Source organism: Botrytis sinoallii, assembly GCF_014898435.1.
Source record: "Botrytis sinoallii strain Bc 23 chromosome Unknown BSIN_004, whole genome shotgun sequence".
NCBI lineage: Eukaryota > Fungi > Ascomycota > Leotiomycetes > Helotiales > Sclerotiniaceae > Botrytis > Botrytis sinoallii.
The window spans coordinates 1,037,399-1,056,171 of record NW_024066031.1 but is presented as its reverse complement, the minus strand read 5'-3'; the positions used below and the strand labels follow the sequence as shown (position 1 = coordinate 1,056,171).

At 42.0% G+C, this 18,773-nt stretch overlaps 5 protein-coding genes across 5 annotated transcripts; 1 reads left to right on the top strand and 4 right to left on the bottom strand.

Annotated features, from left to right (window-relative positions):
- Window positions 1-637: 637 nt before the first annotated feature.
- Window positions 638-1,419, bottom strand: EAF02_002817 (uncharacterized protein; the record flags this gene model as incomplete). Its single annotated transcript, XM_038898865.1, has 2 exons — window positions 638-1,185; window positions 1,236-1,419. The coding sequence occupies 2 exons, from the start codon at window positions 1,417-1,419 to the stop codon at window positions 638-640; spliced, it is 732 nt and encodes a 243-aa protein (XP_038761153.1).
- A 1,897-nt stretch (window positions 1,420-3,316) lies between these two features.
- On the bottom strand, window positions 3,317-6,127 carry EAF02_002816 (uncharacterized protein; the record flags this gene model as incomplete). Its single annotated transcript, XM_038898864.1, has 3 exons — window positions 3,317-5,394; window positions 5,444-5,659; window positions 5,707-6,127. The coding sequence occupies 3 exons, from the start codon at window positions 6,125-6,127 to the stop codon at window positions 3,317-3,319; spliced, it is 2,715 nt and encodes a 904-aa protein (XP_038761152.1).
- Window positions 6,128-7,037: 910 nt separating this feature from the next.
- EAF02_002815 (uncharacterized protein) lies at window positions 7,038-9,993 on the bottom strand (the record flags this gene model as incomplete). The annotated part of the gene is made up of 3 exons (XM_038898863.1): window positions 9,593-9,993; window positions 8,742-9,530; window positions 7,038-8,537 (listed from the first exon to the last, which is right to left on the bottom strand). The coding sequence occupies exons 1-3, from the start codon at window positions 9,818-9,820 to the stop codon at window positions 7,038-7,040; spliced, it is 2,517 nt and encodes an 838-aa protein (XP_038761151.1). The 5' UTR covers window positions 9,821-9,993.
- Window positions 9,994-10,477: 484 nt separating this feature from the next.
- EAF02_002814 (uncharacterized protein) lies at window positions 10,478-11,165 on the top strand (the record flags this gene model as incomplete). Its single annotated transcript, XM_038898862.1, has 7 exons — window positions 10,478-10,517; window positions 10,607-10,629; window positions 10,686-10,719; window positions 10,796-10,830; window positions 10,886-10,912; window positions 10,977-11,046; window positions 11,101-11,165. The coding sequence occupies 7 exons, from the start codon at window positions 10,478-10,480 to the stop codon at window positions 11,163-11,165; spliced, it is 294 nt and encodes a 97-aa protein (XP_038761150.1).
- A 3,307-nt stretch (window positions 11,166-14,472) lies between these two features.
- EAF02_002813 (uncharacterized protein) lies at window positions 14,473-17,803 on the bottom strand. The gene is made up of 3 exons (XM_038898861.1): window positions 17,229-17,803; window positions 16,762-17,069; window positions 14,473-16,710 (listed from the first exon to the last, which is right to left on the bottom strand). Exons 1-3 carry the CDS (start codon window positions 17,409-17,411, stop codon window positions 15,237-15,239), a joined length of 1,965 nt encoding a protein of 654 aa, XP_038761149.1. The 5' UTR covers window positions 17,412-17,803; the 3' UTR covers window positions 14,473-15,236.
- Window positions 17,804-18,773: the final 970 nt, after the last annotated feature.

The following is an 18,773-nucleotide window of genomic DNA, read 5'->3' as shown; positions in this document are numbered from 1 at the left end:
TTTTGTCCTCGGTAAGTTCTGCCGATTACATACATCCTCACATCGAAACAAGTTCGAATCGGTCACATTAGGTGGACTTCTTGATGTTTGACATCAGAGAGCCTGACTATGTGTCTCCAGGTAGGAGACCGCCAACTCGTATCCCACAGTTCTCTAGATTCTCGCAAAAGCTCTATAGATTATATGATCTAGTGATGCAGCTATTGCTGTTCTAGATAACACGTGTATCATCAAACACCAGATGAATTGTTCCTTAACATCATTCTCGCAAGCTCGCCGTTTACAACCGTATCCATCTCGAGTAGATGCACACTATTCAGCACAAATAGAAGACAGTATTCTTCAACGCAAGAAATAGTTTCATTCTATATAAGTCTGCGCATTACATATGATAAGGTCTAAATGAGCAGTCTCTAGACTCTTTTGTCACTTATCACGGTGATGTCAATCGATGCCATGATCCCTTGTGACTTAACTAATTGCAGCGATACAACTCAAGTGATAGAATGATCTTCTGTTGCGTACCAGATATCATTAACTCCCCGCCGAACAAAAGAGTAGATCGAAATGAAAACCTCTTCCTAATTCATCTTCGATTGTCACTCACTTGCCAAAATGCCCTTAGTTTCATCCTCAGTTATATCCTCGAAATGGTTTCCTGAATGGCCGAAGTACACTGAACTTCTTGTCCATCGGTCACCGAAATTCTCTTAGTTTTAGGGGCTGGCGCTTTCTTCTGGCGTTTTACATCTGCAAGTGGAGAGGATGTGGTCGAGAGTCCTCCCGGAAGCTTGGGATCCTTCTCATTGGCGACTTCAGGGTTTTTGGTGAGCTTCTGTCGTTTGTTTGACTCTCTCTGTGATGGAGACGATGTTGATGAAATTGGCGGCAGTCCGGTTGCTGGGTTTGGAGCTTGTTTGCCGCTAGGTACCTCGGGAGATGCATCTATGCAAATAATTCTTGTTGGCACATAAGTTTTAACTTCAGAGGTCTTGCCGCCCAGATTATGTGGTCGCGCAGCAAGGCAATTTTCGAGTTTTGACTTTGGCGGTGTAGATGAATCACTGGCTTCGACTTGAGTGTTTTTCGGTGTTTCCCCAGCCGCGGGTGATTTGTGCTTCAAATAATTGGTTACTTTCTTCCATTTGGGTTTCATTCCTGGAAATTCAGCCAGCTCATCGGCAACTGCGAAACTATTAGCATCTTAATCAATTGATCGAGCAAGGGGTACTAACAAAGCGTCTCCCAGGTCCATCGCTCTGCCATCCAATATCTCTCCGCATCAGGAATGTTTTTGAACATGCTTAGATCGACCCGATCATGACTTTCAGTTAGGATATCAAGGACTTGCTGTTCAACATAGCCGTAGCCAATTGCTTTGGAGAGCATCAAATCGTAAACGCTTTTGTAAACTTCCATTGTGATAGATCGACAATCGATTAATGAGTTCGTGATTTTGGGGTTTGAATTGTTCGATGTGAAAAGTTAAGTTTTGTAGTGGGCAAAAGTACAATTCAGTCTCGGGTGATCAACTCACTTTTGAAAATAAGAGAGTTGGATTCAACTGTTCAGACTGGGTGCATGGAAGCTGGGAGGAGAGCTGTTCCGATCACAGATCTCGCCTCCTCTCACCTTTCGCGTCCACCCGCAGAAAAACAGAAGCAACAAACAGAATGTTAACAATCTGTTGACTAGAGGAATAGCTTTGATATGAAGCTCTAATTTTTCAGCTGCGAGTAACGATTCATGCAATGATACAGTGAAGAAAGGCCTGCTATTTCTTTAATGGGATGCTGTAACTAGTCTAATACTACTTTTTGTGCAGCTGACACGATACTCCGAATCTACATTATCCATACTTGAACACTGGCTGAACCACACTATAGAGCATAGTAAAATCTGGACTCACACAAAAACGTCGACTCTCTCACAGTATCCACCTAAAACAAAAATACTCAAGCCATCAGTCCTCGATATAACCCAAAGCCTGCGTATCTCCATCCGACCATTATTAAATAACACACTTCATCCATTAAAAGGAAAGCCCAGTCACATCCTATCTACCAAATTCCCACTTCACCCACTGAACAACGAAATTCCTCATACGGGAACTTCCAAAAAGTCCACTTAAAAGCACTCCCATACCCACAAGGCCGAAATAATGCCATACACCCATCTCAATCTTCAAAAACTCCACCCTCGACATCCAGGAAGTATTTATTGGCGCAGAGACAGAAGCTGGCACGTCGCTCCCCTCTTTCGATTTCGATCCAGAGGCATGATGTAACCATGTCGGTTCTGGATACGATCCTCTGTCAACTATATCATCAATCGACCTATGAACTCACATCTCCATCACCTCGGATACTTACATAAATGTTCCCAAGTCCGGAGACTTATTGCCTCTGCTTGTTCTTCCAATGAAGCTCCTTCAAGACGACTTATTTCTCGAAGGTAAACGAAGAGGAGTATATCTGAAATATAAGTTTCGGGATAGTTGTATGGGAAGCGGGTGCCTTTGTCGCAAAGCACGTTAACGAAGATGTCTAGATCCATTGTGAAGGAATGTTTGGATATCAATTGATACAATTGTTGATGAGTAAGTTTCTGGATTGGAATATTTTGAGGAGGTATTTATGCTCGATGTTGTTGTCATTATGAGAAGACAAACTTGCGAAAGGTACATGATAGCATGAGAAAATCTGGGCTGCACCTGCATGTTTAATTGAAGTTTGCCCCTTCCCGTTCGTGGAAAGTAATTCCGAATCTTTTGACCTTGAAGGTAGAACCACAGTAGAAAAATATTATGTTATATATAAATTTCTCTCTCTAAAGTAGCTCGTTTCGTTACAAGCACTGTTAAAATCAGATTCCCAATTACCCACCAAAAGATTTAGTGCTACAAGGTAAACTAGCAATCATTACTCCAGGTAAAGGGATAATACCAGTAAACCCAACCGAAGCGAGGTCGCAACACCAAGCAAGGCAATGCACACCCCTTTCAAACCTCACCTCACAGCAACCTCCTGGCCTCACCAAATCCGGACGAGTCCAGGAAATTACATTGAAAATTGTATTTGTACCATGCATCAAAGAAAGCAAGTGGAAGCAAATAAATAAATGAATATTAAAAACTATTTGTAGATAGAAATAAGTAATTGAATGAATGAATTCGAAACAAGCTAGATCCCAAGAAAAGAGTTTCCACATTCCAACAAACCGACTCAAACCCATGCCTGCCTCGAAAAAAAGGAAGTTCCAAATGAACATTTTTGTTACAAAAAATTGGACAGCGTGATGCTGAATTATTTTAGAATTAGGATTTTACTGACACGCTCTCTTCCAAATGTTCGAAACCGTATCCATTAGAATGTCCGACGTTGACTCCAACCCCAACGCCATTAATTTCGTCGTTACGCGGCCATTCTGCTTGCTCCAATTGATCGTGCTGATGGTGTTCATGATGCACATGATGATCCCTATACGTATCGTGATCGTGATGTTCGAATTGTTCCTCTTTCGTAATGTTGTCTTCACGCTCACTGACGTCCTCTGCGGCGATTTCCTCTTCCATCTGCACTTCCACACTGGAAACATCAGCTCCAACATCTGCACCAACGCCCGCACTCATATCCACAGCTCCAACACCGTTCCCGTAGTCCACAGCATTTCTCCTAGCTTGTGCCTGGGCTTCTTCTTCTGCGGTGGCCTGCTCAATCCATGGTAACAACTTTGACTCAATGTTACTCTCAATATATCCATTTCCGTTTTGTTTGTTCGGACTACTACTCATCACCACATCCGACCAAGGCATCTCATTCGCATGTTTACCCGTCATGTTGTCCCTCCCGTCAACATTTACACCATTGACATCAATGTCATCTCCATTCCATGTGCTCTGTGTTTGTTTCTCCTCTTGTGTATCATTATTCCAAGCGTGTTTATTGGAAGGTTCAACATGTGTACTTGTATCTGGCCAAGCCAACCCCTTATTTTCCTCACTTTGTTCCCAAGGGGTACTAGCCGGTACGGAATAGTTTGCCCACGCTGGATCCGCATCGAAGGATTCATTAGCATTGACAGTATTGACAGGTATATGGCCATAAAAATGGCCGCTCACATCCCCATAAGCTCCCATATTGACCCCTGCGGAATTGTTTAGGAAATTATCGATTTGATTCGTAGGATCGGCTTCGTTTACCAGTGTTGATTCGCTATCGACAGTTGCATGAGACACGAAACTAATGTTTTCATTAGACATGTCGTAATGCTGAGTAGGATATGTATAGCCGCTTGTATCGAAGGGAGATTGAAAACTAGCTGTGTGTGGAGGGGTAGCAAGGCCTTGAACAAAGGAGTCGAGAAGATTAGGTTGCTGGAGATGAAGAGGTGATTCGGGCCAGGTATTATAGTGTTCGAGATTGGGAAGATTCTGGTGAGGGTGTGGCGGTGGTGACATGCACATGTGGCGTGGTGGAGCGGGGTCAACATATCGCCAGGTGGTGTCATTTCCCTCTCCAATGCGAGCTTTATGAAATGTCCAGATAAGAATGGCTCGCCGGATAAATGGCATTCGTTCCCCGGCTGAAGACTGCAGTTCTTGATACATTGAAATTTGATCAACGTATTCCCGAATAGAGTTTGAAGGGCGACTTAATCCATTCCCACCATATGATTGTGGAAGACGTTTCTTTTCAATCTCAAAATGAAGGTTCATGAGCTGCGTAAAAGTGTATGCCCAAGTCTCAGCAGGTATGGCGACTTTGATTCGGGTCTCGCTGTCAGACATTCCAAGGACAGTCATTGGCAACGCTGTGTCTTCTAACACAGGATCTCTGGTGGGGTCACCGTAAAGATCCGCAGGTTTAATTAAACTTGTCACAGACTGCCAATTAGATCCAGCAAAATCCTTGCCAGGTATGGACACCTCCATGCGAGTCAATAGCTCACTATTATCCGGAGCGTGAGTTTTCATCAGATCCAACGACACATCCATATGAATGATATCACAGTTCAGATCGTTTGCAGAATGCAATTGTGCCAAGTGAGGGAACTTTTGTCGCCAGTGAAGGATTGATTCAAGACTTCCGCGGGGCTTCGATGACGACAAACCCGAATATCTATGAAGCACTAGACCATCTCTTCGAAGATCTTGTTCGGTTTTCATGACCCCGTTTCGTTCATTTGGTACAGCAAATGGTGTCATGAGCAACCAGAATGCAGCAGGCTTCATTGGATGATGATTACTGAGTATTATTTGATTGAGTGCGTCATATTGATCGTGGCGTTTACTAGGTAGCCGACCTTGCGAGAGTGCTATAAGTGTGGGGTCCTTTTTAAATGAATCCTCGAAGCCATTCTTAGGACCCTTATTCGGAGGAAAGAGACGTTGATCTAAGAAGCGTTAGACTACATTTCAGATATCTCGCTGTAGACCTCTTACATAGTGCAGGATGAGGAGTCAGGAACCCTTTCAAAACCTGAATGTGACTAGAGACCTGCTTCCTTGTACGCATCATCGTTGGATCTGGACGCTGCCCCGGAGGAAGTGTATTCTTGTATGCTATCCAAAGATACTCTTTGATGAGCTCATTCCGACCATGAGGCTTGCCCCTGAAAGAAAATTTCCGTCTTCCCATATAAGGGATGGCAAGAAGAGCTTAGATTTTGTCAGTTGCTATTTCACGTTGATAATAATCTACTAACCATCAAGAAATGCATCCTCAAGAACAACCGGCCACTTCGAATCACCTTGGGTGTTTCCATCCCGATTTGCTCGAGCTCGGTATGCTTGATACTGAGGCGAATCAACTATAGGGTTGCGGTTACTATGTCTATTAAAACGTTGTTGCCGGTTGTGCCGCTTTCGAAGTTCCAATGTATTGCCGGCGGGCAGGCGCAGAGGCTGCGATGGCAGAGTAGGTATAGAATACATTGACCTTTCTTGGCCTCTCATGTGATGCCTCTTGTTATCATGATACAAGCTCCCCGACGCCAGGTCGTGAAGCTGAGCGTTACCTGCAGAATCCGAAAGAGGCTCTTTGAGCCTTGACAGCCCACTGGAATCGTCCAGTTGAAGCTGTTGCGATGTGTATCCTGATGGTAAAATATTACGAGGATCTTCCATCGACTAGATGGTACGATTTAGATTCGAGAATGCTTCGACGGGTTCGAAATTCCAGTCACTGAAGCATTTGCACCCGGATTCGAGGTAGGCTGTGTAGGAAAAATGCGTATTTGCTCGACGAAGAATCAAGATTACAGTAAAAAATGTTTGGAGGAATGGCAGCGGAAAGCTTAGAATGAAGTTGCACAAGGGAATGTCAACAGATTAAGAATGAAGTAGGAGATGCCCTGACGGCTTATTAAGGAAGCAAAGTAGATTGAATGTATATGGCCAGGATGCAGGGCTGTTTCGATGGGGATCAGCCAGATCTACCTTCATTGATAGCTCAGGTAAACGTTTGCAAACGCCACAAAGCTTACAGAGCTCAAAGACCAAAATAGCCCCACCTCTGATCTCACAGACGTAAGGAAATCAGGTTGCGGAGAAAGTCACAACAACGTGAGGAATGCTTCATTTGCGCGAGCATGTAATTTCCTCAGTACCAATATTTCTAGAGCCTACGAGTATGATTGTGATGAACACTCCAAGCACAATAGCAAAGGGGATATGAATAATCATTACATACAATGATGGTAATCCTTATCTTTGTCTGGCGCCCATTGAGGGCGGAGAGAACTTGATGAGATGACGAAATCATTTCAAAAAGGTACCTTCAAACTTACTGCAACAAATAATCCCTATAGTGCTGAATATCGGACCACCAATATTAGATTTGAGTAAATAGTTTCCCTTCCATTCAATTGTGAAAGGGTTCTAATCGAGGGTTGCCTGTGCAGGGGTGCCATTGAATTATTTGTGTATAGCTTCGGCAAGGGAGATAGACGCTTGCCATTTTTGCGAACAATATATCCAGGGAATTTGATCTTAGTAGAATATTCGAATTATTGATAAATACCTACAATAAGTTTCCTCAATCCAGATCCGCGTCGTTCCCTTCAATATTGAATTTTTTGCGACCTCCCCCGGTAAGATTTTGTAAGGCAACTTTGTTGACTTGAGATCCGACTTTCTTCTGCATTTTTTCAATCTCTTCTTCTGCGTCAACAGTTTCTTCGGAAGCGAAATCGATTACTAGACGACGGCCAAGAAGATGGGTATCCTTGAGAGCCTCTAGTGCATTCTCCGCTTCACGAGCCGTAATGAAGTCTGCAAAAGCGAAACCACGTGTTGAGTGATCGAATTTCTTGGGCATGCGCACCGATCGGAGCTGCCCATACGTACCAAATAGTTTTCGAATATCCGATTTGGAAGCTTCGAACGGTAAATTCTTGACAATGAGTTTTGTACGTTTGCCTGCCAACTTCTTAGCTCTGTCCTCTTTCCTTTTCTCCTCAGCAGCATCAGCTCCTTTGTGCGACGCCTTGACCAGCAATTTATGATTGTCAAGTGTGTATCCATCCATTGCTTTGATTGCCGCCTGTGCTTGAGATTTAGTTCTGAATTCGATGAAGCCAAAACCCATACTAAGAACTTGGCCAGGTTTCTTTGGATCCGTCTTTGTATTAACGCGTGCCGATAAAAAGCCATCAAGGGGCTTGAAAATTTCCGTGAGACGTTGACTGGTAGTGCTAAAGTTAAGATTACGGACGAACAATGTAGTTGTATCCATATTTTCAACGCCACTATCTCTTTCGAGCAGATCAGATGTTGATAATTTAGGATCTGCTGCGTTGTCCGCATTCCTGTTGATTGTTGCCACCGGTTGAACAGGTGGAGGTCCTGTGAAGAGGTCCTTGGGCGCCTTTTCAAGGAATAGTACAGTGTCCTTCATACGTCGATATGCAAGGCTTGCAAATGCTGCTCTTGCGTGTGTTGGCTGTGCGAATTCAACAATTGCGATCGTACCAGTCGGGGGCATGAGAACACGAATAACCTGACCAAATTCTTCGAACATCTTCCGAAGTTCTTCTAGAGTCATGCCATAGGTGAAGTTTTTGACTAAGATGGCTGTATCGCCACGCTCACGTTTCTTGAACGCATCAAGATCAACTCCATTATTCGCAAAGTACGATTTAGTTTCTTGGATGACCGAAGTCTCAGCAATGGCTTGCTTGACTCCAGCATCTGCCGAAGTTGGGTCAAGAAGCTCGGATTTCGATACCCCCAAACGTTCAGCCACCGATGAATTGACTGCATCTTGATTCATATACAAAGAGTTCCAATTAAATGTGCTAGAAGAAGAATCGGCCTTCTTCTTGAGAAGTCTTTGCTTCTTCAAGGGAAGCTTTGCTATCGCAAACTCGTCTAGCTTGTTGTCTCGTTTAGCTGCAGCAGGTAATATGTGCAACAACCTTCCTTGGAAAGGCTCGCCATCGACATTATGATATGCTTCAGCAGCAGCATTTGGATCTGTGTATTGTACAAGAACAAATCCTTTGCTGGCACCTTTGGCGTCTACTGGTAAGTGTATCTAAATGTTTGGACAGTGAGCTCTACTGAAACAAATCAAAACAGACAAAAAATGGCTGATGGTAGCTTTCAGAAAACACGAAGCATCTACTAAAATATTCGTCCAGTTCACATCACATGCTTTATAGCATAAGCTGTCCCTATCTGGATATTCATCACAAAGCTTGGAGGAAAAGAAAACATGCGAACAAGTTTCGTTGCTTACCTCTTCTAAAGTTCCGTATTGTTCAAAGTGCTTCCGCAGGTCATCCTCTGTTGCACTGTATGGCAAGTTTCGCACGAACAGTCGTCCACTGGCTTTGATCGTTTCAAGTGTCGCATCCAGTTCTGAAGGTGAATTCTCCGTCTGTTCTTCAACGACTTGTGCTTCGTCGACAACCGTATCTTCAATTGCTGTATTGGGTTCTGGTTCTCCTGCAACCACCTCTTCAACATCCTTGACGTCTAAGTTTTGTGTTTTGGGAATGATATCTTCCGGGTCCACTATATCTAATAGACGATTCGTATGACTCCTCAGCCAATCATCATCCGTGGCTTCAACGTCATTGGAAGGTGCATCGACCATCGCCTCATCCGCTTGGTTGGCACTGTCGGCAACAATAGTTGAAGGAATCGGTGCAACAGGCGCTTTTGATTCGATGGGGTTTGCAGGAGCCTTCTTAGCCTTACTAGGTACGGACTGATATTCGTCGTCGCTTTCCTCCTCTGGCACTTCAATGGCCTGTAACTTCGTTGGCGGTTCCTCCATATCAGCATCCATGGTCCCAGCTTTCCACATATTCGCGTTCGATTTCGAGGCCGGTTGCATGACCTCCAAAAATTCCTGTAGCTTGGGGTCTGCAATATCGACATCGCTTCGCTTCCGCTTGGTTCCAGTATTCAGGCTCTCAGAGACTTTTGCATCCGCCTCTTGCTTCAGTTGCCTCAGCTTGTTATTTTCCCGTTCTTGTTCACGTTGTGCTTTCCTCGATATAGGTAAAGATGTATCTGATATCTTTCACGATCTCAGTATAAATTCTTCACAATTTGATGTTCTTTTTTCTCAGGATCACTTACAGGTCTGGCGATTTCCACGCCAATTTTTGACATTCGTACGAATGATTTGTTGAAGTATTTGACTGCCTTTGCAGCTTCTTCTGGTGTTTTGTATCCAATATAACCAATTCTTCGGTGAGAGATCAACTTTGCATCTGTAATTTCTTGTTTCGCACCGAAATGCGTTTTGAATTCATCCTCAGTGATATTTGGAGGAAGTCCCTTGATGAATATACGAGAAGAGGCCATGTTGAAACGTTGATATTGTAACTGTTTGTGCTTTTCGTAACTTATCAGCGCATTGGTTTGACGTGATGGACTATGACGGCGCAGAGTTACGTTTTCGCAGGTTAAGAAATGAGAATGTTCGATTATCAAAATATTTTTTTCTTAGGAAGGATATCCGCAGCGGAGCTACTCTAGCATATTTTTCCTTAGCCTTGAGCTTAATTGAGAAGTGCCGCAAAGTGAGCCGTGCTCAACATTTGATGCAAGAAAATCCGCAACGAAATCTAGACGTAGGCACGTGATAGATATCAATAAATATGGCCATCATTATAATCGATTCCAATAAATCGAATTATAGCTATACATCAACATTTCTCATCCAACTTCAAGATCTTATCCTACGCCCTCACTATTTGTGATAACTTTATCGTGATCCGGATCTTGTCAATAGATTGCCTAGTCTTTGGATCGCTACAATACCTAGGTACTCTCGGTACTCACTTGCATTGCAAAACTTCGGCTAAACTATCAGCCTTTCTCTCTTCCTCCTTTCCCGAGGTCTCCACAACTTCCGATTGTATTCTAGAAGAGACAATTCCCTATTTCGATAACTCTACAAGCATAGCAATTACACATTCAGAAAATCAGATCAACACGCACAACATTTAAACAAACAAAATGGCAGCCCCTCCACAACCAGCTGAAGAGTCCCTGGCAGGTATGTATAAGTCCCGACTTTTCAAAACTTCTGTTCAGCCGCTCCAGGGAGTTTTTGGTAGTATACCAGCTAATTATGATGTACTACAGCTCAGATTAAGTCGGTCGACATGGTGCGCTCATTCATACTCTCTGCGATGATATGCGACGGCCACTAACTATTTAACAGAGCGACGACATGTCAGACGAGGCTATTGAAGTTTGTATGTCTTATCCTACAGATGCGATCACAACGGGGGCGGTATGAATATATCCATAAGATGTTAATGGAATATACAGGTCGACAAGCTATGGCTAAGCATTCGGTTGAGAAGGTAGGATATTTTTTGGTTCGAACCCCTTTTCATGTGCTAATATGATCTGCCATAGGACATCGCACAATACATCAAGAAAGCTGTACGTACTTGAAGCTCGCGCTTATATAGCAAACAATGAACGAGGTACTAAATTGACATATTAGTTCGATGAGAAACGAGGTCCAACATGGCATTGTATCGTTGGTCGAAACTTTGGATCATTTGTCACCCATGGTATTTTGCCCTTGAGCCTCAAATAGTTGTTTCTCCTATCTGACTTTTTCGCAGAAACGAAACACTTCATCTACTTCTACCTCGGTCACTGCGCGATTCTCCTCTTCAAGACCCAATAAATGTTTCGTATTCGCCCACAAACGGCACGAACAACTCTTACTTTTTTGAGAAAGGTTTCAATGTAACAATGCAGAGGATATAAAAGAGGACAATCAGTAATGAGATGAAGCGGTGTTTAGGAAAGGACGTCACAAATTGGCCCTGGCGTTTGTTTTTCAATTGTCGGATGAGTTATGGTATCAGGAGAAATTGAATCAGATTTCTTACCAATTGTGTGTGCAATTTGCGGTGTGTGGCTCTCGTTGATCGCCGAATAATCGGCCGTGAAGTTCGTTGTCTGCCAACCGTCGAAATAATTACTTTTCAAACGCCGGTGTCTTTCAAGCGCGAGGGAGAGTGTATTATCGATCGGCAGGGGCATGAAATGTCATCAAGCGTCATTTTTGTTCTGGTCATAGAATGTCTCTCGGGATACTTCAAGCAACCACAGCCAACTTCCATTCGAACGATACAACCCAGTTCAATCGACTAAGGCCTTCCTATCATATCCCATTTTCCGTTCCTTTACAAACTCCAAATCCTAACTTTGCACTTCCAACCCCGGCTTCTATGGCCTTCCAAAGCCCATACATCCATGTGACTTTCACAATCGAGAATCAAACCTCCCCTGATCAAAATAAGCGTAAGCGCCTCGTATACTACCCACCTGCATCCCAAGCAAAACCCAACCAAAAACCAACACAACCGTTGCAAATTCCAATCTCAGCTCCAACCAAGCTCCAACCAAGCTCCAACAAAACCCCAGCTCCAAAACTCAGCTGCAACACAATACCGATACCAGTCCGTCGGTACCGGTCTATCGGTATTCGCTCTGGACTGTGTGTGCTCGCTTGGATATCCTGACGACAAATCTTGATATATCCGGATGTACCTAGGTAGGTAACTCCAATGCCCCTGGTTTACTTAGACGCATTTGACTTCAGTACATTTATACTCAATTTAGCTAACGTGGTTTATCACCGAGTGGGCCATATCACCGAGTGGGCCACTTTCACCTCAATTCACACCTTCAAACCTATATTATTCAATAACGATTGAATCAATTGATTAAAACTATTAAGAATCTAATAATCTAGGATCTATTATATTATTTTGACAGGTTCTTGTATTATAACCTATCTTTCCGCATTTACTACAACACTGAATAGAAAGTGCTTTTCCATTAGAATTCCTTTTTTTTTAATACTCGTCGTGTTGAATTTGAATATCAACCTTTTACTGAAATAATATATTAAGAGTCTTTTATCCAGTGAATACTCCTCCTTAATGTAATTGGGTTTTTTTCGTATATCGATGTTTGTTTAATGTCTCATTTGTCTTTCGAAGTATACAAATCTCTATACTCAAAAGTATATTCTCATAAGCTAATTTTTTTGTACCTTTAGTTAAAGCTAATACAATCTCGAATATAGATATAGGAAAACTTGATTGATATCGAGTTATTCAAGATTTTACTAAAGTTGATTAAGAAAGAGCTTCAGTTGGATTGTGAAGGATTTGAGAAATCTATTGATCTAAATCGAAAAAGGGGGGGGTAGGTATACGAATTCGAATATCCAATTTCGAAAACACAGCATCAGGATTAAAGGGTATTAAACCTGCTCCTCTGAATCCTGATTTCATATTCTAAGAAGTGATTGATTCTTCGTATACAACTTTAAAAGCTATAAAGAATTCAACCTTCGAAATATGATTGATATGTGCCTTGATAAACTTATCAATTTAACCACCATATGAATGTTTCAGATTTCTAAAATAGCCTACATTAAGTGATTGAGTTAAATAACTTGAATACAATGATAAATTCAAGTATATAATATCATTCTCTTTGCAATATATCTGAAAAGCTCTTGCTCCATAGCTTTCATACCTGTCTAGTATCAACATTCGATATCTGCCCTTTCTTCGATTCTTAATATACTTATCAAAATATTTCAACCATTCTAAACCTATCTTATTGTTTATCTATCTATTAGATATAGATTTAATAGCCCAATCCACAGGAAGATCAATTTCGATATACCAATTGAAGAGATGAACTTGTTCCTGAACCATTAGAAATAGGGGAATAGTTTCACCCTCTCCATTTCCATATATTATTGCTATAGCCCATTCTCGATTACCTGATTATATTGATTTACTTCTACTGCATCTTTCAGCACTAGTAATAACCATTACTGCAAATATAATCTCCATCATAAAGCCTATTTTTAGCCCAACCGTAATGCCCCCTGGGAGGTTCGCCTATACGGCCCGGTTGAAAATTACTACTAATAATAATAATAATAATAAAGCCTATTTTATCGAAATTATAGAAATCGCTATCCAAAATACTGTATTTCGTTTGTATATTCGCAACTATTCGAAACCAATCTTCAATAAGCTTAGAATCTTCGTAAAGAGCTCTTTGGAAATTATAAACATAACTAAAACACATCTTTAATTCGATTCGACGTTATACGAATCGATATGCCCAAAGCTTTCCAATACATTTCGAACCCCTCGATTCAAAAATATAATTCGCTATATTTTCTATATTCTTAATATTAGATAGAAATCCTCTTAAATCCATATCAAGTATATATTCAATAATCACATCCTCTTCCAATTCTGTAATTTTATAGCAATTCGCTCGAATCTCTATACATGAAATTAAACCATTTATTGTGACGATTGCATCATTTAGAATACTAAGGTGAAGAGCTAGAAGAGCTCTTCGGAAGGAAGTGGTAATATACAGGATTGTGGATCACGTGAGGACCTAGCCGATCCACTAATATGACAGGATCGTCACATTTATTTTATGGCTGATTGTTGTGCAAAATATATTATATAGCTTAGTAACCTTTCGAATACTTAATTTTTTATCTTTTTGAAAAGCTTTGATAACTAAAAGTAAACATGCTTCTTTATTTGTAGATTCCATAATAAATGGTTGATAAAACGCATGTTGAATATAAAGAGTGCGAATTGAGGTGAAAGTGGCCCACTCGGTGATATGGCCCACTCGGTGATAAACCACGTTATGTGAAATTAAATACAAATATGGAGCTAATGGGCAGCTAGTTGGTGGGACTAGGTATAGGAATCTACAATGTATGTTGCAATATCAGCTCATAATTCCACTTTTTTCTATTCCCTCACTGTTACATCATACTATGTCTTCCATAATATCTGCACGCTTACCCATCCCCTCCGTAGTATTCCTTCCACCCCCACTCTTCTTCAATCAGCAACCTTATTGTTAAGTTGTATTATAAAGCAAAAATTCTTTTACATCACATAAGCATTCACATGCCAACCATCATATATGTTATCAAATTTGATCTTTATTCTGATCTTGGCTTCTGCTATACGGATTTGCATCCTGAAATCCACCCTCTCCCTATCTCTCTATGGCCTATGTAATTAATCCCCATAATCATCTGTATCTGTGTCTTCATCTGTATCTTGTCTTTCATCTCCTTCAAATGCAATCCCCATATGTGCAGTAACCGCATATCAATCATCCTCCCGTCGTTCAGCAATATGCAATTCTCCATCCATTCATCCCCTGCCCAAATCCAAACCCAGTCCCAAATGCCTGTCCCCAAACTTATATATCCACATTACGCATTCGCATCTTGAGGCATATCCATAAACCAGATGACCCAGAAACTCCTTTTGATTCAATGGAGCAAATAGACTTCCAGAGATAGAAAAAAATGAGAAAATGAAAAAAGACGCCGAATCCATTCCGTGTCCATTCCCAAAGGGTATTTAGTTGAAGCTCCATCCATGGAGAAGTAAAAAAAATCTCAAATTTTGTGAAAACAAGAAAGTAAAATGAAATAAAAAAAAGTATTCGGTTTTGCCTGCCGTGGTAAATGCCCGTGTTACTCCAAATGCAGAAAACAGAGATAAATTGAGAAGCCTGCCGCTTCACCTGTTGTGTATGGCTTGTGTGTGTGCAGTAAATGGATAATATAATCGCAGTCAAAGCCGTCATTTTGTGTTGGTAATTATCGTATGTGAAGCGACGTAATCAAGACCGCTTCAGTTGTGTAAAGTGAGAAGCGGAGAAGAGCCTTTTACTCTTCGATGATCCCCTCCAAAATCTGTTTCTTCAAGTCGCTAAGGCGCTCATGCATTGCGAGAAGCTTCTCTTCCTCTAAGGGATTCTTGACCTTCGATGTTGCCAATTCATTATGAAGCTTGAGATAGATAGGGTAAAACCTCTTGTAGTTTTCGGCCAAGTCCAATACACCAGGTCTCAAACGGCGGGTACTATCGGTGGATGAGACTGATGAGGCAACACTGGATGACTTTTGGTGGCGTTTGTGAATAGGTGACCGATTGTTGCGAGTGTTGGACAAATTGTGATGGTTGGCAGGAGAAGTAGATGTAGATGATCGACCACCAGAAGATGTATTTCCGAAATCCGATGCATTGGTCGGTGGTGAGGAAGCCAAGGGTGATGATTTCTGTGGGGAGTTTGCTTTGCCTTTGAAGGAATTCGAAGAAGAAGTCGTAGAAGTAGAGCTTGGACGAGATGATTGACTAGCATCTGAGACTCGATGTGAATTGGCAGTATCCTTCTTGACCTTCTTACTCAAAGGTAAGCTCGAATCGCTAGAATCCATTTCTTCGTTGCGACCTCGTTTGCTGTTGGCATTTTCTTTCTTGGCTGGGGCCTTGGTAACTTGAGGCTTCTTGATTGGAACTTCCTCGTCGTCGGATTCGACAACATATTGGGAAGATAGAGGCTTTGCCGCTGATGCTTTTGGCCTTTCAACTTCCTTCTTCACGGCCTTCGACTTCATAGTGGCTGCTGCTGTTTTTGGAGGATTCTTAGAAAGTAATCTTTTGGCCTGAGCTTCTTTTTCGCTAAGTTTCTTGGGCTTAGTTGTTGGTGGTCCTGAAGCTGATCTGGTTGTCGTCTCAGTCTTCACCTTTGAAGCCATTTTATCGCCAAATACGTCTTCCTCTTCGCTGGATTTTAATTTCGCGGCAGCGCTATTGGTAATTGAAGCTTGTACCTTACTAAGGGACTTTCCGGTACCTCGCTCCGATTTGGGCAAGAGCTTTTCCCACTCAGGTTCCGATAAGCCCAACCTCATCTTATCGAAAATTTTAACCGCATTATCAATTGCTCTCTGACGTTCGGCGTCGCTTCCATATTTGAAGTTGAATACGTCGAGCTCTTTGTAGTAGTTTTTGCGGAGTTCCCATTTTCCAGTCGATGTGTTGAGGTCTCCGACCTTCGCAATTGCCTGCTTGAGGTCGTCTTTCGGACCAGGAATTCGATTATTGAGTTCCTTCTCAGACATTGGTTCGAGGGCCAGTAAGTGTACTACAGGTTTCCTACTGCTCTTGGCATTCTCGGCTTGTTGCTGGGAAAGAGACTTAGTCGCACCTAGAGCTGGACTTCCCAAACCAGAAAGGGCGGGACTGACTGGCATCGATTTGGTTGCATCGTTTCCGAGCCCCTTGCCCAGAAACTTCGATTTGTTTGTGACTTTGGAGGCTCCTCGTTTTCCAGGGATCTGATTGATGATTTTTGTACTATTGAAATTAGTTCCCTAGTCCACTTGCAGCAATCTAATTACTACTCACGTATTCCCATCTTTCTTCGCTTGAGCCGTGGCCATCGATTCCCTCAAATTTTCCAACGCTGTATCCTCGCCTGCAGCTGCCGAAGTAGGCTTCTTACTCGTCTTCATGTTGTCCGCCTTGTAACGAGGTTGCGCACCTGGCCCCAATAACTTCTTGTTGGCGAGGGTAAGCTCACTGAGTACCTGCGGTTTCGACGTATTCGAGTTGTCCGAGTCCATATCGTTGGAATTCGCAGTCTGAAATACTTCGTATTGGAATGGATCGTGGTAAGTGGAAAGGATGTGAGATTTGTTGCCATATATCAGATTCTAGTTTGCAGAAAAGGAAATCAGTCAGCAATTGTTTCTGTTCATACAACCAAGCAAAGTACTATTGTTATAAATACTCAAACATGAACAATTGGTGCCGTACGCTGGAAACGTTCGGCTACCAAAATCATTGAAGCCATGGGGAGCAGGATCTCTTACGGGATGTCCACCCAATGATAATTCTATTGGTTTGTTATTCTGATAACATTTGATCATGTCCTCGATCATTGCATTGCTCAAAGTCAAGCCAATAGCAGGTGTAATATTTGTGGCAGACTTGTTGGAGGGCGGATTACTCTCCAGCCTCAAGCCGGCTTGGGGTATATCTAACGATGGAGACATCTTGCGGATTTGACTGAACAACTCGGGTTGGAACAGTAAGGTGGTTTTGTTTGTATGATGGTAAGTTCTTGAGGCTATATGGTGTGTTCGTTCTCTCTCGTTCTGCTGGCTCTGGCCAGGAATCGCTCTTAAATGAGGTTCAGCATGAAGTCGAATCACAAGTTCATCTACCAGCGAAAAGGGTGAATGAGTATGATTTCATAGGTAATAAAAGTTGACCACTCTGAATGTTTGAGCAATTTGCAATGAAAGATTCGAAATTCAATTACATGTAGAATAGAATAGTAGTAATTATCTGGTGTGAATGAATCAACCTTACAGTCAATTAAGTGATGAAGTTAGAAGAAGAGTGAAGTCGTAGGAATCTCTACGGTATGGAAGTTCGGAGAGACATGAACAGCCCTTTGTGTTGGAGAAGCTAAACTGGGTCTGGCTGGGCTGGGTTATGGGCTTGTATGGGTATTTAGAATAGCTCGCCTCCACCTCAGATCATTTTTTGATTCGCTGTAAAGTGCACAAGATGCACAAACTAAATTTACTAAGGATGATTCGGAAAAGCGTGGATATATTTGTGTGGATGTTTGGGTTGTCTGAACAATGTGAGACCCTCTTTTTTGATTTATTTGGAAAGTAAGAAAAGTATTACCCAAGAACCTAGATAAAGAGAATACTAATACTGGACCGTATTGTATGATTTCTCATATATTTAGATGGAGAAAAAACGAAGAAAGGGTAGGTAGAATGAGAAAGGAGAAAGGGGGGGTAGAACAACAAAAAGATTATATCAATTTCCTACCGCTCTTTCACTCTTTCAATCAAGAACATGCTATTATTATCATTCATGTTGCTTTTATCGTTATGCAAGTTCTTGCTGGCTGGCTGGTTGGCTGGTTGGCTGGCCGCTTGCTTGCTTTCTTCGAAGGTCATTCAGTAGGTATTTAAGTCACTCTCGATAGTCAGTCATGCTTCCTCTCTACACTACCTTTCTAGTACTTCCGTACATGATTCTCCCGTACGATTCACCGACTGGGGTTCTTGGTTGCAGCATGAACAGGGATATCAGTTAGGTATGGAAAGTCATTTAGTAAGGATGCATCGTATATCACCGATATGATTATGATATAGGTAGGTATAGTCGGGGCGTCTTCTTGGTCTTTCTTCTTGGTCTTTTGGTACATACGAAATACAGTGAACTTGTACACCGAATCTTGTGCTACAGCTCATTCATTTTCAAGTAATATTCTCATAGGGCGAACATCAAACCACACTCATGATTGAAGAACGCCTGTTGGTGGCAAAAACAGGGTAACACACTCTGAACCATGAAACAAAACTTTATTTATATAAAGTTTCGATAACCCT